A 22,595-nucleotide genomic window follows, 5' to 3' on the forward strand; every position below is an offset into this window, starting at 1 on the left:
TCTGCCATCTTGTGGGAGAAGGAAAACGGCCATTCTCCTTAGCCTAGAATCGTCAAGGTTTGTTTGTTAGATGAAAGAAAAGTGATTGACAAGCTTTTTCTTTCTCCCTTAAGGAAAACTGTGTTTTAAAAGCGTCTCTCCAAATTCTGAGAAGCTGCCAACGTCAATTTTATTTTTTAATGCTTTTTTACAGCCAAATATGGACTGACAGTGCTGTTTTGGTACTGTAACGCCACCATTTAAGACATCAATCATCTTTGATTTTTTAAAAGGTCTTTGCTCTAAATTAGGCTCCCCGGTTCTCTGCCAACAACCTATTGGTATTGCTCAACAACAAGAGACCCGGAGGGTAACTCAGTTGCTGCCCAAGACAGATCCTGACAACAACCGACTCCATTTACCTAGGCTTAGAACAGGGGTCAGCAAACTTTTTCAGCAGGGGGCCAGTCCACTGTCCCTCAGACCTTGTCGGGGGCCGGACTATATTTTGAAGGGAAAAAAATGAACGAATTCCTATGCCCCACAAATAACCCAGAGATGCATTTTAAATAAAAGGGCACATTCTACGCATGTAAAAACACGCTGGACTGTCTGTGGGCCGGATTTAGAAGGCGATTGGGCTGGATCTGGCCCCCGGGCCTTGGTTGGCCTACCCATGGCCTAGAGTCTGGCCACCCTTTGAATTTCCCACAATGCCTCTGTCCAAGCATCCCTGTGAGGCATTGTGGGAAATTAAAAGGATGGCTGGGTCCAATCACCTGAGGCGGGTATCGGTTGTGGGGCTCACACCCCGGCACCTATCCCAGGATGCTGGATGGTTGACTCACCATCAACCTCACCAGCCCCATTTAACAATTCTAAGATGCCCCATTATTCTGAAAGGTATTTAAATATACCTTTGTGAAGAAACCAGAGGCCTTTCTCCTGGGCATGGTCGACCAATTGGTGTTAAAAAAGGATAGAACTTTCTTTATGTATGCTACAACAGCAGCAAGAATACTCATTGCAAAGTATTGGAAGACGCAAGACCTACCCACTCTGGAAGAATGGCAGACGAAATTGATTGACTTTATGGGACTGGCAGAATTGACTGGCAGAATCCGTGACCAGGGAGAAGAATCGGCAGAAGAAGAATGGAAGAAATTCAAAGACTATTTGCAAAAAGATTGTAATATTAAGGAACACTGAGTGATGTTGGATTGAAATTAAGGGGTTATTAGCTGTAATGATACAAAAGAATATGAAAAAATAGTTCTTTTTTGTACATAAGTAAAAGTATAAGTTACAATAATTTAAGAAGATGGATTGAAAATAAGGTTTATAGCTGTAATGCTATGAGATAAGGATTTGCTGGATGAATAATTTGAACTGGAATACAAGAAGGGGAGGTATGAGGAGGTCAAGGAAATATGTTATTGGAAAATATGACATGAAATTTATGTGTTTTTAATATTTTTTCTTTTTAATCTTTTTTTTCTCTTTTTTTCTTTCTTTTTGATTTGTATAAAATGGAAAATCTCAATAAATATCTTTTTTTTAAAAAAAAGAAATGTGGCCTGCTTACTCCTCTGACATGAGGATAATCCTTCATGATATGGGTCGTCTGAAGAGTCTAAGCCGTTGTTCCCCGCTCAGATTTGGTCTTACCTGACGTTTGTTATAGAGGGGTGATTCTGTAATGCTTCTGCAAAGGCTTTGGCGCCTTCGTCTCCAACCTGATTGCCCCACATCCTGTCAAAAAGAAAGAGATGGGACATATTATTATTATTATTATTATTATTATTATTATTATTATTACCATCAGTGCTTTTTCCTTAATTATTTTTTTTAGGGCTACTCTCATTTTGACTCAAGAAACAAATCACCATTTTATAGTTCAAACTGGGAAAAATAAATACAGTGGTACCTCAGGTTACATACGCTTCAGGTTACAGACTCCACTAACCCAGAAATAGTGCTTCAGGTTAAGAACTTTGCTTCAGGATGAGAACGGAAATCGGGGTCCGGCGGCGTGGCGGCGGCAGGAGGCCCCATTAGCTAAAGTGGTGCTTCAGGTTAGGAACAGTTTCAGGTTAAGAACGGACCTCCGGAATGAATTAAGTACTTAACCTGAGGTACCACTGTACAGTAAATGGACAAAGATTCACAAAAAGTTTAGGGGTATGTGTACCCCTGCGTCCCCCCAGAAAGTAAGCACTGTTTATTACTATTACTATCGTCCACCAGTAGGTCACAGGACAGGTTAGCTCAGCCGCCCTTTTAAAATGTGGGGTTTTTTTTTGTGTGTGTGGGGGAACTATTGGGTTGTTGTTTTTATTTTTATTATGTATTTTGTGGTTTTATCTCTTGATTTTATTCTGTGAACTGCCCTGAGACCCCCGGGTATAGGGTGGTATATAAATTAAATAAATAATAAATAAATTGAATAAATAAAAATTGCATTAGCAATGGACAAAAAGAAAAAGAAAGAGTGCCCTCTGAATCGTCAAACTGTCACTAAAGTGTCCAGGATCCTTTGTGGGGGAGTGGGGAACCCCAATTATTAAAAACCAAGAACAAAAGTGATCCAACTTACCCGATTTCATACATCGTTTTACTCTTCCGGATGGCATCAGCGAGACACTTCCCTCCCTCTGTGGTTATTCTGTTTGCTCCTATTCTGCAAAGAAATACCATGTGGGTAGGTTTTTGTTTTTTGATTTGCCAGAAATCAAGTCAACAATGCAATGGAATTCCTTCAGTGCCATTTTAGCTAGTGGTTTCTTTCTGCACTTCTAGAAAGAAAACCAGATTCACTTGTGTTTGCTGTTTTGTAACCGGAATGTCTCTCGTTGGAACAGCTATTAATGAATCGGTTCCAATAAAGGGATACTTCGCTGAATGCTTTACGAAACAACATAATAAGCGGATTAAAGAATTTTTGATTGCCCAATTATCTGCCTTTGGGATCCTCATATTTAAATAACAGCATATTTTAAAACCTCAACAGGGCTAGAGATACTCTAAAGAAAATGTGAGTTAATTTAAGGTAAGATGGGAAACATGCAGGAGAAATGGTTTTGAGGAGATACGGAAGGTGTGTTTGTAGAATTTGTATTGCTTAAACAGAAAGGGGTCGAACTATCGCAAGAGGTGTTGAAATTTTGGGAGGCTGGATAGTTACAATAGAATGGTAACGGTGGTCGGGTGCGCATTTTTCTTCTTTATGTATGATTACTACTTTGTCAAAATAAAATATAATAATATTAAGAAGAAGAAGAAGCTACTGTGTACTCTTAAAAGGCCATCTTCAATATTTTATTTTTCATTCTCTTTCACTCCTATACACCAGCCTCCCAATCAGCGTTATGTAGTGTGTCCTTAACTGCCAGCCAATTAAAATGATGATCTGATTAAAATTGGCTATATATCACTTAGTAAATTTAAGTTAGGGGACACGGGTGGCGCTGTGGGTTAAACCACAGAGCCTAGGACTTGCCGATCAGAAGGTCGGCGGTTTGAATCCCTGCAACGGGGTGAGCTCCCGTTGCTCGGTCCCTGCTCCTGCCAACCTAGCAGTTCGAAAGCACCTCAAAGTGCAAGTAGATAAACAGGTACCGCTCTGGCAGGAAGGTAAACGGCGTTTCCGTGCACTGCTCTGGTTCGCTAGAAGTGTCTTAGTCATGCTGGCCACGTGACTTGGAAGCTGTACGCCAGCTCCCCCGGCCAATAAAGTGAGATGAGCGCTGCAACCCCAGAGTCGGCCACGACTGGACATAATGGTCAGGGGTCCCTTTACCTTTACTAAATTTAAGTTACCATTAACCCTATTCAGGCGGACAACTGGCTATGACAGAGAGAGAGAGATCACTGAGAAGCAGAGAAGCATAACTCTTTCTATGCTGCAAGAGGCGAGCTCCTACCCCTGAACTCTGCCAGCTGGTTGTTATGGGAACAACTGTTTAGAAACTGGTGTCTGAGGTTTGATTTTTATTTTCCTCTTCCCTCCGTGTCCCCTTTCCCTTGTGTGTCGTGTCTTTTTAGATTGTAAGCCTGTGTGGGGGGAATTTTATAATTTGACATTTTTAAAGATTTAGGAATTAATTTTTAAAAAGTAATCCTAAAAATGGGAAATAATTCTGCAAGGAGTTGGGGGAAAAATGGGATTGATGGACTTAAGACTTCCAGGCTGGAAACATAGATTGGAGGATAAGGGAAATTAAACCGGGGAAGGGGAGGGAGAATTAGAATCCAAAGGCTTGCAACTATTTTCTGAATTGGTTTTCTTTTTTCTAATATATTTCTTATTTTTTTTATACTTTTATTCTGTGTGCTTTTACTTTAATGGGAAAAAAGGGGGACATTGTGGAAAGAAAAGGGGGCGGGCTATGGGGAGAGATCTTTTGCTTTTTTTTATCAAGGGTGTTGCATAAGGTTTGTATAAATTTAAATTTGAACAATGGGGTATATAAATTGTGCTTTAAATCAGAAACAGAACTTGTGGAAACAACAATATGAAAGGGGAATACGGTAGGGGTGGGGGAAGGGGGGAGTCCCAGAAAGTGGATGTTTGAAAATAAGGTTCTGAATGTATCTTCATAATTTCTTTTCTTCTCTTTCTGTATTTTGGAAACTTCAATAAATATTATTTAAAAAAAAAAAAAAAAAGATTGTAAGCCTGTGGGGTGGCACTGCCTTGTTTTGACTGCATGTAAGCTGGCCTGGAAGCCTTTTCTGACTGAACAGCAGAGCACAAATGTCCTAAATGCATAATAATAATAATAATAATAGCTATCCATGCAGAAGCTTCACTCCATCTAAGAAAAATGATCTTTCCCGTATCTTTCAAGCTTTCTTTTTCTTTCTTTTTAAATTGTTTATTTGGTTTTCAAATCCAAGCTTTACAATCACATATCCAATATATAACGTAAAAACAAAATTCCAGCGAATCTCCTGGACTTCCCTCCTTCCCTTTGTGGGTCCTCTTATTAATCATTTCCTCCTGCGTCTTTTATAATCATCCAAATCTTTTACATCTCCATTATCTCCAAAATTCACCATTAAACTACAAGTGTTATTCCAGTCCTGCTTGTATCTTTCAAGCTTTCGCTGCACCGAGAAACACGATAGAAAGGGGGTGTTGGAAATACATACTTAACATATATGAGGCTTGGACATTCCTCAATGAGTCTTGCAACGTATTTGGCTCCAACATCGGTAATCTGGTTGTTGTACAAGCTGTGGGGTGGCGGGGGAAATAATAAAAAAGGAACTGGTGTTTAGATTTGTAACTTTTTAACAGCTAAGCCACAGAGCCTAGGAGTTGCCGATCAGAAGGTTGGCAGTTCGAATCCCCGCGACGGGGTGAGCTCCCATTGCTCAGTCCCTGCTCCTGCCAACCTAGCAGTTCAAAAGCACATCAAAGTGCAAGTAGAGAAATAGGTACCACTCCAGCGGGAAGGTAAACGGCGTTTCTGTACGCTGCTCTGGTTCACCAGAAGCGGCTTAGTCCTGCTGGCCACGTGACCCGGAAGCTGTACGCCGGCTCCTCGACCAATAAAGCGAGATGAGCGCTGCAACCCCAGAGTCGGTCACGACTGGACCTAATGGTCAGGGGTCCCTTTACCTTTACTTTACCTAACAGCTACAAACCGGATAGGGTTATTATATCAGATGCATGGGATCTGATTCCCTCCCCACAAAAAAACCCCCATTACAATTCATTTAGAGTCAGAGACCTGCTTATTTTGTACGAGAACCTGGCAAATTAACTGTGCAAAAGTTCAAGAAGGAGGTTTGCAGTTTGCTTTAAGGCTCCAGTTGCCTCAATTCTGCAAAGCATGTTCTGTACTGTTCTGTATGCGCATTGCTTGCTGGATGGGAAAATATGGATCCTTATCAGTTGCACATTCTAGAGAGGCTTTGAATGGAATGCACATCTCAATGTCTATTATTCCAGTCTGCCAACACCCACTGCCTTCTTGTGCAATTCACAGAAAATTAACGCCATCTTTACCTGCACCTAGACCTGCCTTGGAGCCAGCGTGTGATAAGACAGAGAAATAAACATTTCACTGCACAGCTGAAATACTGTGCCCACTCATTCGGGAACAAGACCCACTGACAACTGCAAGACGACCCAGACTGTACAGAAACTTATTCCTATATGCGACTACAACGGCAAGAATGTCACTTGCCCCAAAATGGAAAGAAGAAGTCCCAGCCAAAGAAGAATGGATACAAAAACTTACGGAATATGCAGAAATGGCGAAACTTACCAGAAAAATAAGAAATCAAGAAAACAAATTTTGTTATAAAAGAACGGAAGTGGTTTATGGAATTTTTACTGACAAATTGTAAACCGATAAGGACATTGGCAGGATTTAAATTATTGAAATGTATAAACCTGAAAACCATAAATAAAATTTGTTGTTGTTTTTTTTTAAAAAAGACAACTGCAAGACTCGGTGGGAGCCGGATCCAAATGCCTTTCCTTTGGAAAGTTTTCCCCTGGGGCCAACACTGATGAGGGAGCGACAAGGCGATTTGGCGCAAGGCAGAGTCGCACATGAACACACGATGTTCACGAGGCTCCCTTCGGCCATCGGAACCAGTCCTTAAGGTGACAGCTATCCGAGCTCCTCATTCATACGTACCCCAAATAACTCACAATTCTGTACTTGGACATCTCGTCGTAAAGCACTCTGACTCCTTGGTCTGTGATCTGGTTAACACTTAACCTGAAAAAAATAAAAGGGGCAGGCGGGAGAAAATAAATGACTTGTTGTGATACATCAGGAGGAAAAGTAGTCAGAGAATCCTCCTTTTAATAGGCACCGAAATGTGCTCTGTAGATTTTGTTGCAGCATCAAAGAAATAGAACAAAACATACCGTATTTTTCGCTCCATAAGACACACTTTTTTCTTCCTAAAAAGTAAGGGGAAATGTCTGTGCGCCTTATGCAGCAAATGTGTGGTCCCTGGAGCCAAATTGCCCGGGGAGAAGAGCAGATCATGCCTTTTTTGTGAAAGAGGGAAGTGGGTGTTGAAACAAAACCGCTGATCGTTTGTCGATCAGGGAGAGAGATAAGGGAGGCTAGAGATAAAGGAGGCTGCCTGGGAGGGGGGAGGTAAAGACAGCAAACTTGCAAGGAGAGGAGACAGGAACACTAAAGCAATAAGGAGAGAAATTAGAAGAAAAGGAGGAGCAAAAAACTGCTCCAGCTAAGGAAAAGACACTAAGGCAAACAAGAGGGAAGGGAGTGTTGAAAGGAAGCAGCTGATCAGTGGGATTGGGAGAGAGATAAGGGACTCTAGCGATAAAGGAGGCTGTCGGGGGGGGAGGTAAAAGCCCATGGATCCTCAGGATTTTTGCATTGGGTCACCCCAAATTCACCATCAGATCACATAGCATGTCCATGGCTTCAGCCTTCACCAATAAAAGCATGCACCCACTGTTTTGTGGGACTGCAGTGGTGCAAAAATGTGGTTACAAAGCACGGATCCACATGGATCCTCAGGATTTTTGCATTGGGCTACCCCAAAATCACCGTCAAATCACATGTCTGTGGCCACAGCATGAACCAGAAAAATCATACATCCACTGTTTCGTTCAGAATATTTTTTTTCTTGTTTTCCTCCTCTAAAAACTAGGGGCATCTTATGGTCTGGTGCGTCTTATGGAGCAAAAAATACGGTACGTTTAGAGAAGATTGGGAAATGTTTATTGAATATATGGGGAGGAATTGTGTACACTTGCAAACGTTGGCAGCCTTAAGATAAATTCAACAGTGTAAATAAGTTTTGATGGATGTAATAATGGACTACTGAATAGTTTAGTTTGCCTAAAATATGCAGGGATTTGTGATATGCAAAATGAACCATGGAAAGAGAAGAAGGGAAGTCATTTTAAGGGTGTTTAAGTGAGTATTCTAAATTGTAAAACAGAAAATTTAATAAAAATTATTAAAAACAACTCCATGGAAAACGGGGTGGGAAGCTGACAAAAATAAGAGAAAAGACGAAACTGGGTTTTGACAGCGTATGTTGAAACTTAATAAATTATAAGTTTTTTTTAAAAAAAGGAAAGAGAAGAAAGGAAGAGAGCATGCTAAACCTTGCTGTTCGCTTCCCCTCCAACAAACCGTGTTTTGTTAGCCCAGAAGTCTTATACCTTGGTTTTTTAACGTAATCTGTTCCGGAAGACCGTTCAACTTCCGAAATGTTCGGAAACTGAGGCGCAAAGGGCAGTTTACAAATTCAATAGAGAAAATTAGGGGGGGCACGACTCACCGGAAGCATTTACTTCTTCCGGTTTTCGGCGTTCGAAAACCGAAACGTTCAAAAACTGAGGTACCACTGTTATCAGAGACGGGCTGATGATTAAGAGCAGACAACAAGCCCAGGAACTTACCGAAGTACTGCCAGCCTACTGAAACAAGGCATCAGCTGCTTTATCCCGTAATCGTTGATGTTGTTGTTGTCCAAGTCCAGGGCCAGGCGCTTCCGGAAATGATGCATGGTGAACGAGATGGCGCTGCAGTCGGCGGAGTAGACGTTGCAGTAGGTGAGCTTGATGTAGTTGGCGCCCATGCCCTTGGCCACCCCCATGCCCACCTTCTCGCTCTGAGTCTCGTAGATGCACCTCAACATCCATACGAAATTGGGCATCACTTGAATCTGCCGGTATTCCTTCAGCCTCGCCCGGGTTAGCCCCTTCAGGTGGGACTTCATGCTTTCAAAGAAATAGGTGAGGAGGACCTTCCTCTTCTTCTTAAGGGACGCGGGAGAAACCAAGTGCTGCAGGAGCTTCTGCTTCGACTTGGACAGCAAGCCGCAGAGGAAGAGGTTGGTGAAGTGGAAGTGCTCCTTGTTCCGGAAAGGGTCCTCTCCCGTCGGGTGGTGCTTCTTTAGCCAAGCGATCGGGAAGCAAGAGCGCAGGGCGGCGTCCGAGGTGGAGCATTCGGCAAAAAACTGGAGCAGATCTTTGGCGCTCACCTTCTCGTCGGTGACCAGGTGCAAAGCGGTGAAGAAGGACTGCAAGGTCAAGTGCAGGAACTCGTAGGAAACTTGGTCTCCGCGGCCACCGTAGTCAGGAACCGCCCTGAGGAAACCCAGCTGCAACTCCTGCTCAGAGAGGTTGGCGAGGACTTCCTCTTGGTCAAAGACAAAGAGAGATTTCTGCATCGCCGCATAGGCCACTCTGCTCAGAGCAAACAGCGTCTCTTTGTTGGACCTGTAGGTCTCCACTTGGCTCCTGTTGTTCTTCTTCAGCAAGTTGGTCTTCTGGATTCGGTTGAGGTGGACTTCGGTCATGAGCAAGAAAATATCGGTCAGTGTCACGGTGAAATCCGGGAGCTCGTGGCTGTCGAAGGGCGAGTGGAAGTGGTCAAAGCATTTGAAGATAATCCAGCAGAACAAAGGCACTAAGCAGAGACTGCTCAGATTTGGGTTGGCTTCCAGTTGGTTCAGGACTAAGGTCCTGCACCCTTCGTCTTTGAAGAACATTTTCGTGTATTCTTTCAGGTTACTGCTGGAAAACCCTCGGAGATGTGCCTTCTTCCGGACAATGTTCCGATGAACATCTGTCCCTGTCCTGGCAGTCAGGACTTTCTGAGATCCCTTCAGAAGTTTCCCGCTGAGGAGACCCACCAGCAAAGCCAGCGGGTGGATCGATTCAGTGGGGGAGCAGATCTCTGGAACGCTGTTGAGGTCAAAGTCAGAATGGATCTCATCAAAGCCGTCGAAGGTGAACAGAACCGTGTGAGGGAACTTCACGATGAAGTCAAAGACCTCTTCCGGGTCCTGGTCTGGGAAACAGTTGTACTTAAACAGGAGGTCTTTCAAGCATATGGCTTCGTCTTGCTTGAAGCAGCTGAACATCCGGCATCGGAAACGAAAGAAGAATTTGGCCCCTACGTCGAGTTTGCCCTTGGACCAGAGGTTTTGCATCTTTTGCAAGAGAATTGACTTCCCAATCCCTGCATCCCCAAAGATATAGATCACCTCTCCAGCTTCATTGATCAGACCAACGTTGACATCAAGCAGGTCCTCCAAGCTATTCACGTTGCTGAGTTTCTCGTTGTTGTCCTTGATAAACTCCATGATGTTGGAGGAATAAATCTCTTCAAGCAACATGTCCTCCTTCTGGGCATACGACATGATGAACTTTGTGTCTCGGCCCAATTCATCTTTAAGTTTCTGACGGTACCTGCTAACTAAAGGTAGCATTGGTTATGACGAAGAGAAATTCTGGCACAAGGGAGCCAGCATGAAGAGATACTTCATACAAAACCATTACAAAAGAAAAAAGAAAAAAGCAGAGAGTCAGCGTGGGGTAGTGGTTAGATGATGGACTAGGACCTGGGAGATCAGGGTTCGAATCTCCGCTCAGCCATAAAGTTCACTGTGTGACCTTGGGCCCGTCACTCACTCTCAGCCTAACCCACCTTAGTGTTGTAATGCACAGGGGGAGAATTCTGTATCTTGAGCTCTTTGGGGAAAAGTTGGAATATAAATGTAACAACCACCACAATTCTGCTGGATTCTAGAAGGGTTTGGGCTTGTGTTTGCCTACAGCAGTGGTGTCCAAACTTTTTTCAAAGAGGGCCAGATTTGATGAAGTGAAGGGCCAACCAAAATTGTGAACCTTTTTTTTTAGGATTGAAGTTGTTGAGATTTTTTTAGGATTTTACTCTGGGAAATAAAACTGCCACAGGGGCCGGATTAGACCCCCGAAACCGACTTTGTTCATGCCTGGCCTACAGCAAAGTCACCTCTGACCCTGAGAGCACTTTCAAAGTAGCTCGTTTTATGCCATGCGAGTCTGCTGTTCAAAGAAGTGATTTCATTTTTACACAGTTCAGCTCCCTAAAGTCCCCTGCTGTTCTGTTTAATTGGTGAACCTTCTTTGGTCTGTTTTGGGTGGTATTTTAAGTTCACAGCACCTCCTTCTCAGTTTTGTCTACCAGCGGCTTCTGACACCAGAAATGTGCAGCAAGCCTTTGTGACAACATACATGATATATTTGAAGTAGCCATGAGATCGGCTTTCCCCAACTTGGAGCCATGCAGGGATGTTGGTGTTCAGCTTCCATCAGTCCCAAGCAGGACAGCCAGACTGGTTGGGACTGACAGGAGTTGTGATCCAACAACCTCTTAGTGGAGGCGCAGGTCAATTCTGTGTCCAGGGCAGCTGTCTACCTGCTCCATCTGGTATGCCAGCTGAGACCCTACCTGCCCGCAGACTTTCTCGCCAGAGTGGTGCATGCTCTGGTTATCTCCCGCTTGGATTACTACGTGGGGCTACCTTTGAAGGTGACCGGGAAATTACAACTAATCCAAAATGCGGCAGCTAGACTGGTGACTTGGAGTCCTGAAAGACCTACATTGGCTCCGAGCACAATTCAAAGTGTCAGTGCTGACCTTTAAAGCCCTAAACGGCCTCGGCCCAGTATACCTGAAGGAGCGTCTCCAACCCCATCATTCAGCCCGGACACTGAGATCCAGCTCTGAGGGCCTTCTGGCAGTTCCCTCCTGTGAGAAGTGATGGTGCAGGGACCCAGGTTGAGGGCCTTCTCGGTAGTGGCACCCACCCTGTGGAATGCCCTCCCACCAGATGTCAGAGACATAAACACCTATCTGACTTTTATAGACATCTGAAGGCAACCCTGTTTAGGGAAGTCTTTAACATTTGATGTTTTATCCTGTTTTTAATATTTTGCTGGGAGCAGCCCAGAGTAGCTAGAGAAACCCAGTCAGATGGGTGGGGTATAAATAATAAGTTATTATATTATTATTATTATTATTATTATTATTATTATTATTATTATTATAGCGGGTTTGAGGAGGCTGCATTAGATACTCTGCTAGAGCTCCTACGATTCATGCACAGAGGAACAAGCCACCAGTTTCAGGCTGGGTAAATGCGAAAAGCAGGATGAAATCTGCACATGTAGTCCGTTTATGGGAGGCGTACTCTGAGAAATTCACCCTGCTAACGTTCATTATTTATTTCTGCTGGAAAAAAGCGTTTCACCAACATTGAAGCAATGAGTGATGGGATTACCCAGACAAGCTTTTTCTACAGGGAATGAAAGTCTTCCAAAAGCGGGCATCCTACCTGGGTCGGTATTTTCAACAGGCTTATTACCAACGACCTCTGAAGGGCGAAACCCAATTTCTTCTAGCCACGGTTGTAGCTCATAATAAGCATCTGCAACTTGCTGCAGGATATAGACGCAGTATTCCGCCACTTCTTCTCCTTTGCTCTGCGCGAGATCCAAAATTTTGCGGACCTGCAGAAAGATCACACGAGGCGTCAGAGATGTACAGAGGCAGCAGATTAATAGCTACTCTCAAGCGCTCTAGAGCCAATCACTGTTGTGGGGCAACACTATCTGCCTTCCTCTTTGCGGAACCAATAACAACGTCCCATTGATGTGTTTTTTCCTGCATGCATGGTTTTTAACGGAGCTGCGGCTACACCGCCATGTCGTGCTAAATTCCAATTGCACCAGTTGCAAGTAGAGGGGTACTATCTGGCGTGACACAACAGCAGGCATCATTCAACATGTTACTGTCAGGAGCTCAGCCTACACTCGAGTAGGACCCTGGCAGAGACACAGGCCCGACTGGCATGTTCTCTCCCTCCTGGTCTTTCATTCGGGAGCTTCGAAAGCTTTCTTCAGCCCGAACATCACAGCGACCGATGCCAACAGACATAGGCACACTTAGGGATCCGCAGAGTCTTCACAGCTTGCGTAACAGACCTCAGCAGCTCAGCATTTTGGCTAATCTACTTTATTTACATATAAACACACACGGAGCACTGCAACATGGCTCCCCCTCTCTCTAACATCAGACAGCAAAGAGAAAAAGAACAAAGGACAATAGTCCCACTTCACGGAACACAGTAACAGAAACATCCTGTCTCCGTCACTTCCCACTCTGTGGAGTCAAAACATATATCGTCATGTGATAGACAAAAATCCCATGACTGCAATCATGGAGCAGGAATTCTAACAGTCCGTTCTCCCAAGTTTCCTCTGTCTCTTCACTTTCTCTCACGACTGCATTTCTTGCCTCACCCCTATTCATGACCACAATGCCAAGCAACACCAATCAGTTCTTATTGTCTATCACATGATGGTCTATGTTTTGACTCCACAGAGTGTACCACTGTACTTCAGATATATGTTGAACTGGATGCGGGTGGTGCTGTGGTCTAAACCACAGAGCCTAGGGCTTGCCGATCAGAAGGTCGGCAGTTCGAATCCCAGCGACGGGGTGAGCTCCCGTAGCTCGGTCCCAGATGCTGCCAACCTAGCAGTTCGAAAACACGTCAAATGCAAGTAGATAAATAGGTACCGCTGTGGTGGGAAGGTAAACGACGTTTCCGTGTGCTGCTCTGGTTCGCCAGAAGCAGATTAGTCATGCTGGCCACATGACCCGGAAGCTGTCTGCAGACAAACGCTGGCTCCTCTGCCTATAGAGCGAGATGAGCACCACAACCCCAGAGTCATCCACGACTCGACCTAACGCTCAGGGGTCCCTTTACCTTTACCTTTATCCTTTGGCGTAGGGTTTGGCCTGTTTGTCCAATATAGAGAGCTAAAGGGCACTGTTGGCATTTGATGGCATGCGCAGTGTTAGAAGATGAGCAATTAAATAGTCCTGCACATGAAATCTCATACCAATAACAAACTTAGTTGGTCTCTAAGGTGCTACTGGAAGGAATTTTTAAATTTTGTTTCGACTACAGCAGACCAACATGGCTACCTACCTGTAACTAAAACTATGGAAGGCATGAATACATTTCCACAAACACAGCAGGAGTCATTTTGAGCCTTGAGAATTGGCACCTTGAAGAATCTCCGAGTACACAAAACACTCTGACCGACCGCAGTGAGGGAATGAAATTTCAAATGTTGAATAACTGGTTCCTTAAGCCCATCAGCCAGAGGCTGCAGAAAACTAACAATTATTAACTGGAGAAACAGAATTAACTCCCGAGGCTGGAGGAAGGGTCAGTTGTGGCCAGAAGTACAGGTTTTCTCTCCCTTACTGTTTAGAAAAAAAAAACCCACATAAAGAATCTTTGTCTTACTGGAATGTTGGCAGGAGGAGACTATTATTTGCATGGGCTATGGCTCTGTCAGTTGGGACAAATGAGCCCAGAACCACAACAGCAAGAACTCCACGGTCCACATGAATACAGGCTCATCTCACTTTTTGTACTGATCTTAGTATGTTGTATGGGTTAAACCACAGAGCCTAGGACTTGCTGATCAGAAGGTTGGCAGTTCGAATCCCCACGACGGGGTGAGCTCCCGTTGTTTGGTCCCTGCTCCTGCCAACCTAGCAGTTTGAAAGCATGTCAAAGTGCAAGTAGATAAATAGGGAGCGCGCTGGCGGGAAGGTAAACGGTATTTCTGTGCGCTGCTCTGGTTTCACCAGAAGCAGCTTAGTCATGCTTGCTACATGACCCAGAAGGCTCATTTTTGGCTCATGGTATGAACTACTGTGGGATGCGGGTGGTGCTGTGGGTTAAACCACAGAGTCTAGGACTTGCTGATCAGAAGGTCAGTGGTTTGAATCCCTGCGACGGGGTGAGCTCCCGTTGCTCGGTCCCTGCCCCTGCCAACCTAGCAGTTCGAAAGCACATCAAAGTGCAAGTAGATAAATAGGTACCGCTCCGGCGGGAAGGTAAACGGTGTTTCCCTGCGCTGCTCTGGTTCACCAGAAGCAGCTTAGTCAGGCTGGCCACATGACCCGGAAGCTGTACGCCGGCTCCTTCGGCCAATAAAGCAAGATGAGCGCTGCAACCCCAGAGTCGGCCACGACTGGACCTAATGGTCAGGGGTCCCTTTACGTTTTAGTATGTTGTACTACAGAGACGAGGAAACTTTTTTGGCTCCATAGGCCAGATCTTTATCAGGATTGGCCTCGTGGTCAAAATCTGCTGTGCCACATGATGTCACTGTGATGTCATGTGGTTGTCAGGTTGATTGCCACGCCCACCTGTTCGAATCCTTTGTGGGCTTCCCGGGCGCTCGGCCGCCACTGGGGGAAGTCAGACAGAAGCAGGCATCCTTTATTTTGCTTCACGGAGGATAGACAAAGGGGAGACGTCCTCTCCTCCATCCCAACGCAGCAGAAATTGACAGCAGAGAAGCGGGAACAAAGCAATAGGAGGAAGCCTTTGCAGTCGTCCCCCTGTTTTTCCACCCCCCAATGTCAGAGGTGCAAAGGGGAAATGCAGGGAGGAGTGCAGAGGGCTTGAAAAGAGCAGCGCTGGGGTGAAGATGAATCATCGCCTAACCCAGGGGGCAGCAAACTTTTTCAGCAGGGGGCCAGTCCACTGTCCCTCAGACGTTGTGGGGGGCCGGAAAATATTTGGGGGAGAAAAATGAACAAATTCCTATGCCCCACAAATAACCCCAAGATGCATAATAATAATAATAATAATAATAATAATAATAATAATAATAATTTATTTATACTCCGCCCTCCCCGGCCAGAGCCGGGCTCAGGGTGGCGAACACCAATAAGATCACAGTAAAAACATAATAGGGGGGAAAGTGGGGGAGAGAAAAAAACCCAATTTAAAATACAGGTTAAAATGCAGTTTAAAATGCAGCCTCATTTTAAAGTTGCTGATAAATCAAGACCATAAGGGAAGGGAAACATAAGGGTCAGACCGAGTCCAAACCAAAGGCCAGGCGGAACAGCTCTGTCTTGCAGGCCCTGCGGAAAGATGTCAAGTCCCGCAGGGCCCTAGTCTCTTGGGACAGAGAATTCCACCACGTCAGGGCCAGTGCTAAAAAGGCCCTGGCCCTAGTTGAAACCAATCTAACCTCCTTGAGGCTTGGGACCTCCAAATTGTTGTTATTTGTGGACCTTAAGGTCCTTCGCGGGGCATACCAGGAGAGGCGGTCCTGTAGGAACGTGGGTCCTAGGCCGCATTTTAAATAAAAGGACACATTCTGCTCATGTAAAAACACACTGGGACAGGCCAGATTGAGAAGGCAATTGGGCCGCATCCGGCCCCCGGGCCTTAGTTTGCCTACCCCTGGTCTAACCTCTCTGCTGACAAATCCGAACGAACACTCACAGAATAGTCAACCTCTTCTAATCTCCTTGCCATCGAATCCGAATACAGTGGTACCTCAGGTTAAGTACTTAATTCGTTCCGGAGGTTCGTTCTTAACCTGAAACTGTTCTTAACCTGAAGCACCACTTTAGCTAATGGGGCCTCCTGCTGCTGCCACGCCGCCAGAGAGCAATTTCTGTTCTCATCCTTAAGCAAAGTTCTTAACCCGAGGTACTATTTCTGGGTTAGCGGAGTCTGTAACCTGAAGTGTATGTAACCCGAGGTACCACTGTACAAGTCTGAAATGGATGCAGATACCTTGTCCGCTTGTGTAGGATATTGCGCTGCAATCTCAGCATCCTCGGTAGAGAAGTATTCATTCTTGATCAAGTTGTCAATCAAACACTGGGTATTACGGACTTTGCCAACCAGCAGCTCTCGGTGCACTTTCAGCAAATTAACGAAGGACGTCGGACGGGCCGCCGAAGGGCCTTGTTGAAGAATCTCTCCATTACCAAGGGGCTGAGCTTCCATCGTGATGAGAGTAAGAGGCTGCTTCTTCCAAACTCATCTTTGGAAAGCGGCAGAGGTGCGATGTAAAGTGGCCCCGGCAGCCGGCTCCATGCAGGAGGAACGATTCTGCTCGGCTTTGCTGGATCTGCAAAAGAAGGAGCACGCAAACATCCATTAAGCTGTAGGGCGACTCAGAGGAAATGTCACGGAGTCACAGGCACTAATTGGAAATTTTATTATTGGTTTTATTATTGGTTTTTATTTATTAAGTCTGGGTACCACCGTTCGCTTGTAGATCTCAGAGCAGTTCACGACATGAAATCACAATATTAATAAACACAAAATACATAATAAAAATAAGAACAAAAGCTTTCCTATATCTTTCGGGTTATCTACAATTTTCTCTTCTATATTTACGTATGAAATTTATATTTTGTTTCTTCTTTAGCTGCCATGCCAGCAATTTACCTGGTCGGTTAGCAAATTTCAAGTTTTCCCAGGAGATTCCTTGGAATCTTGTTTTTATGATTTATGGTTGATATATCTCTCTAAAATTTTAAGTTGAAAAACCAAATGAATAAATTTATTTTAAAAAGAACAAAAGAAAGCCAATAATCTCCCTCTCCCACAGCACAATTAAAAGGACATTGAATGGCAATCAGCCAAAGGCCTGGTTGAAGAGGAATGTTTTCGCCTCGTAACCATGTGTATAACAAAGGCGCCAGGCGAACTTCCCTGGGGAGAGCATTCCACAGACGGGGAGCCACTGCAGAGGAGGCCCTGTTCTCGTGTTGCCGCCCTCCACACCTCTTGAGGAGGAGGCACACGAAGGAGGACCTCAGAAGATGATCTCAGGGTCCAGGTAGATTCATATGGAAAGAGGTGGTTCTTGAGGTGCTGTGGTCCTGAGCCATTTCAAGCTTTATAGGTCGAAACCAGCACTTTGAATTGGGCCTGGAAACTAACTGGCAGCCAGTGCAGTCGGACCAGGATCGGTGCAACATGCTCAAACCATCTTGCTCCAGGTTGGCAGCCCAGTTCTGCACTAGCTGAAGTTTCCAAGCCGTCTTCAGAGGTAGCCCTACGGATCACCCACGGCAGTAATCTAACCTAGAGGTTACCAGAGCATTCTGACCGCCCCACACGTTGGAAGGCGCAAATAGTAGGAAGCAAGAAGAATCAGTGGCGTAGCGTGGGTTGTCAGCACCCGGGGCAAGGCAAGTAATCTGTGCCCCCTAACCCGTGGATTTGCGCCCCCTAACCCGTGGATTTGCCCTAACCCGTGGATTTGTCCTAACCCCCAGATGTTGCGCCCGGTGCGCCCGGCCCCCCCTGCACCCCCCACGCTACGCCACTGAGAAGAATTACCAACAATTGAAGAATGGAGGATGAAGTTAATGGACTATGCAGAACTAGATAAACTAACAGGAAGAATTCGAAACCGGCGGGACCAGAAATTCACGGAAGACTGGAGTAAATTTACGGACTATTTGAAAAGCATTTGTGAAGATCAGACGACGTTTGTAGGTTTGCAAGAAGTTCTGTGAGGAGTATTGTCGGAAGTATTGCAAAAACAGATAAGGGGAAGGATAATTTGTTAAGAGACTTAAAGGCAATATAAAGCTAAGAAACGTGTAAGAAGTGGATAAAACGGTGGATTATCAGAGGTGCTGATGGAAGTCTAAAAAGATTGTATAAGTGATAAGTTTTGTGGTACACTTTATAATTTATATGTTAAAATCAATAAAAATTATTATTAAAAAAAAAAGGAAGGCACAAATAGTACGGACAGCAGGAGTGTGTGTGGCTGTCCGGATGGTGTCATAGGAACGAATCGTCACGAATGCACAAGAAAAAGGATGTCTGGAGGCGACCACATCTTTGGCTCGGGCCATCGGTTTATGTCTTTGGTGGGTGTGGTGGAGACTGCAAGCAGAATTCAATTCCTGGCATCTCCAGGTTGGTCTGGGAAGAAGGACGGCTGCCCAAGACCCTGGAGAAATTCTGCCATTCTGAGATAGGTGGACCAATGGGCAACTCAGCAGAAAGCCACTTCCTTTATTTCTCAAGAGGGCTGGGATCCCGGAAAGTATCTTCCCCCCCACGCAAACACACACCTCCAAGGCATGCGCTTCCGACATCGTTTGCAAGTAACCCAGCTAATGAATTACCACCAGGCACGCTCTTTCTGCAAAAGCACCCAGGTGATTCAGCCTCAGAGAGCATATAAAAAGTCCTCTGTGGCTTAGCTAGAGCAGAATTTTCGGCACAAAACATCGGCTAATGTGGTCGACTGATAATTGACCGGTACGTAGATTAGCATCAGTACAATATATCTAAATAGCAGCCTGATGACACGAAGCTCCCATAATATTTATTTAAACCCAGTGCTGTGCCTAACATTTAACAATTTGAGAATTGTACTTTCGAAGGCATATTATGCATACTTCTGAAAGGCTTTTTATCTGTTTGAAAATCACTCCCAAATTATTGTTTTCCTAGCCACTCTTGAGAATTACAGGCAACAGTTGTTGGGTTTTTTGGTTCTTTAAAAAACAGATTCAAAAGCTGAAAACATATCTGTGTTTCTATAGTTATAATCTCTGAGATAATGAAGTTGATATTAAAAGAGATGCACTCTTGCATATATGTAAAAGCAGGCATAATGATACTTTAAAGAGATGAGAAGACTGTTATTAACTCTGTTTTAGTTGTTTTAAAATATACAATAGCAATAAAAGCATATTTATTACAGATGTGTTTGCAGGCCTGGGCTCCTTTGGGACAAAGGGTGGGATATAAATACATAAAGAAATAAATAAAAATGAATACAGTTCATTCTAAATGCAGGATCGATGCCTTGATACTATTATGAACTCAAATAATCATTAATGACAAGTTAAACGGCTGGCTGGAGGGACGCCTGATAAACACACACGTGTTGAATGGAAGTAAATTCACTTTTCACTTTGGAATAAAAAAAATTAGGCACTCTCGAAAAGAGAAAGCCTCTGCACTGAAAGCTTTAAAATACAGTGGTACCTCGGGTTAAGTACTTAATTCGTTCCGGATGTCCGTTCTTAACCAGAAACTGTTCTTAACCTGAAGCACCACTTTAGCTAAAGGGGCCTCCTGCTGCTGCCGAGCCGCCAGAGCACAATTTCTGTTCTCATCCTGAAGCAAAGTTCTTAACCCGAGGTACTATTTCTGGGTTAGCAGAGTCTGTAACCTGAAGTGTATGTAACCCGAGGTACCACTGTAAATAAAATTATTTCTGAGTGGTGAACAGGAAATTCTTCCTGGCAAAGAGATAGGTTAAAATGATAGGTTCTTCAAGTGATCACAATTCACGGTTGAAATCCTTCCATTTGTTGTTGTTGTTTAGTCGTGTCCGACTCTTCGTGACCCCATGGACCAGAGCACTTCAGGCACTCCTGTCTTCCACTGCCTCCCGCAGTTTGGTCAAACTCATGTTTGTAGCTTCGAGAACACTGTCCAACCATCTCGTCCTTGTCGTCCCCTTCTCCCTGATCTTTCCCAACATCAGGGTCTTTTCCAGGGAGTCTTCTCATGAGGTGGCCAAAGTATTGGAGCCTTAACTTCACGATCTGTCCTTCCAGTGAGCACTCAGGGCTGATTTCCTTAAGAATGGATGCGTTTGATCTTCTTGCAGTCCATGGGACTCTCAAGAGTCTCCACCAGCACCAGAATTCAAAAGCATCAATTCTTGGCTAGAGCTTCTGGCTAAAATGTGGCTCACATGTTTGAGCTGCAAGAATTGCTCAACACAAGGATGTTACAAATTCCTGAGACAAGGGAGTGTCTCTCCCTGAAGAAACTAGAAACTCTGGGACTGCAGTTCAGGAGCATGGCTGAAATCCAGAACACAATAAAGGAACCAAAAAACAAGCAAACACACAAATAAGCAAAACCAGGTATTACTACTTATGCCAATGCAACTATTAAAAATTCCGAACCTATTACACCTATTAATGTTTTTCCTACAACTGGATAAAATCTAGAGACAACTGGATAAAATCTACATTGTGATACACAACGTAGCAGATCTATTGAACTCAATGGATCTGAATGCTGGAGAGAGAAAAATAAAAAACTAGATTAAGGGGTTGGGGAAGTCAGGCATGAAAAATTGCTCAATATTTCAGATATTTTCTCAGAACTGAACACATGAAATCCCAGATGTTTTCCCAGTTTCCTGGGGAAAACTTTATTTTCCCCACCACCACCAAACCTTCCTACAACTGTGTAGCATTAGGGAACTTTCATGTACGACCTGTTAAGATTTCCTCCCCAAGGAGCCAAGGATGGCAAACGTTAATTAAGAATTTAAATTTCTAAAAGCAATTCTGATCCAGAATGCAGGCTGGGAAAGATCTCTTCTTAGAAGGTTTCTTGGAAGAGGGACGTTGTCAATAGGTGTGGGGAAAATAACAATGTTCATAGGGAGGGAATTCCAAAGGGTAGGTGCCACAAGATACCGATTCGGGGGCAGGACAGACCTCCTGAGAAGGGGGCTTCTGCAAGGAGGGTATCTTAGGTATCGGGGTCCCAAACTGTATAGGGCTTTGCACACAAAAACCCGCACCTCTAAATCAGCCTAAGTTCACTGCGAGTTAGAGAAATTATTTTTGTCTTGCCAGAGTGGTGCATGCTCTGGCTATCTCCCGCTTGGACTCCTGCAATGCGCTCTACGTGGGGCTACCTTTGAAGGTGACCTGGAAACTACAATTAATCCAGAATGCAGCAGCTAGACTGGTGACTGGAAGCAGCCGCCGAGACCATATAGCACCGGTCCTGAAATAATAATAATAATAATAATTTATTATTTATACCCCGCCCATCTGGCTGGGCCTCCCCAGCCACTCTGGGCGGCTTCCATAAAAACCAAAAATACAATAAAATATCACACGTTAAAAACTTCCCTGAACAGGGCTGCCTTAAGATGTCTTCTGAATGTCAGGTAGTTGTTTATCGCTTTGACATCTGCTGGAAGGGCGTTCCACAGGGCGGGCGCCACTACCGAGAAGGCCCTCTGCCTGGTTCCCTGTAGCTTTGCTTCTCGCAATGAGGGAACCGCCAGAAGGCCCTCGGCGCTGGAGCTCAGCGTCCGGGCAGAATGATGGGGGAGGAGACGCTCCTTCAGGTATACTGGACCGAGGCCGTTTAGGGCTTTAAAGACCTACATTGGCTCCCAGCACGTTTCCGAGCACAATTCAAAGTGTTGGTGCTGACCTTTAAAGCCCTAAACGGCCTCGGTCCAGTATACCGGAAGGAGCGTCTCCACCCTCATCTCCGAGGGCTTTCTGGCGTTTCCCTCCCTGTGAGGTTGCAGGAAACCAGGCAGAGGGTCTTCTTAGTGGTGGCACCCACCCATCAGATGTCAAGGAAATACAGTGGTACCTTGGGTTAAGAACTTAATTCGTTCTGGAGGTCTGTTCTTAACCTGAAGCTTTTACTTAACCTGAGGTACCACTTTAGCTAATGAGGCCTCCTGCTGCCGCCACTGCACGATTTCTGTTCTCATCCTGATGCAAAGTTCTTAACCCGAGGTACTATTTCTGGGTTAGCGGAGTCTGTAACCTGAAGCGTCTGTAACCTGAAGCGTATGTAACCCGAGGTACCACTGTAAACAACTGTCTGACTTGTAGAAGACATATGAAGGCAGCCAAGTGCATTGGACTACAAGGGGCTGATGGGAACTATAGTTCAATACACCTGCCAGCCGCCAGTTTGGGAAAAGCTCGCATAGAACAGACTGTAACTCAGGACCCCGGCTTGACCCCATGTGTTCATATGACGCAAGTCCAATACTCTTATATTTTACAGCACACAGGGTCTGCAAAATATCTTTCAAAAATAAGGGTGCAGACCAGGTTTCCTGCACCCAGCACTCCCTCATGTTGCCCATGCGAATCTTGGGACATTTCGCACGAAAGCAAATTAATAATTATAGTATTTTTAAATCACAGGCACCCATCTCCTTTCGACTG

General features: G+C 44.8%; 1 protein-coding gene and 1 long non-coding RNA gene across 7 annotated transcripts in view; one reads left to right on the forward strand and one right to left on the reverse strand.

Annotated features, from left to right (window-relative positions):
• Positions 1-566, forward strand: part of LOC310745674 — a 34,706-nt gene extending 34,140 nt beyond the window's left edge. The window contains exon 2 of the long non-coding RNA XR_014540303.1: positions 1-566. This exon is cut by the window's left edge and continues 401 nt beyond it. This is a non-coding gene — a long non-coding RNA (uncharacterized lncRNA).
• The window catches only part of NOD1 (nucleotide binding oligomerization domain containing 1), a 46,271-nt gene that overhangs the window by 22,181 nt on the left and 1,495 nt on the right, over positions 1-22,595 (reverse strand). For 3 of the 6 annotated variants that reach the window (XM_083577707.1, XM_083577708.1, XM_083577709.1), the window contains exons 2-8: positions 16,390-16,729; positions 12,100-12,274; positions 8,393-10,196; positions 6,636-6,719; positions 5,134-5,217; positions 2,576-2,659; positions 1,648-1,731 (exon numbers count right to left, since the gene is read on the reverse strand). In XM_083577707.1, coding sequence (XP_083433833.1) covers positions 1,648-1,731; positions 2,576-2,659; positions 5,134-5,217; positions 6,636-6,719; positions 8,393-10,196; positions 12,100-12,274; positions 16,390-16,605 — 2,531 coding nt within the window. In that variant the 5' untranslated portion in view covers positions 16,606-16,729. Of the gene's footprint in view, positions 1-1,647; positions 1,732-2,575; positions 2,660-5,133; positions 5,218-6,635; positions 6,720-8,392; positions 10,197-12,099; positions 12,275-14,850; positions 14,942-16,389; positions 16,730-17,052; positions 17,131-22,595 lie in introns of those variants that run through there. The other 3 variants (XM_083577710.1, XM_083577712.1, XM_083577711.1) reach the window with 3 other exon arrangements.

This window comes from Podarcis filfolensis (assembly GCF_964270895.1).
Source record: "Podarcis filfolensis genome assembly, chromosome: 12".
In the NCBI taxonomy this organism is placed as follows: Eukaryota; Metazoa; Chordata; class Lepidosauria; order Squamata; family Lacertidae; genus Podarcis; species Podarcis filfolensis.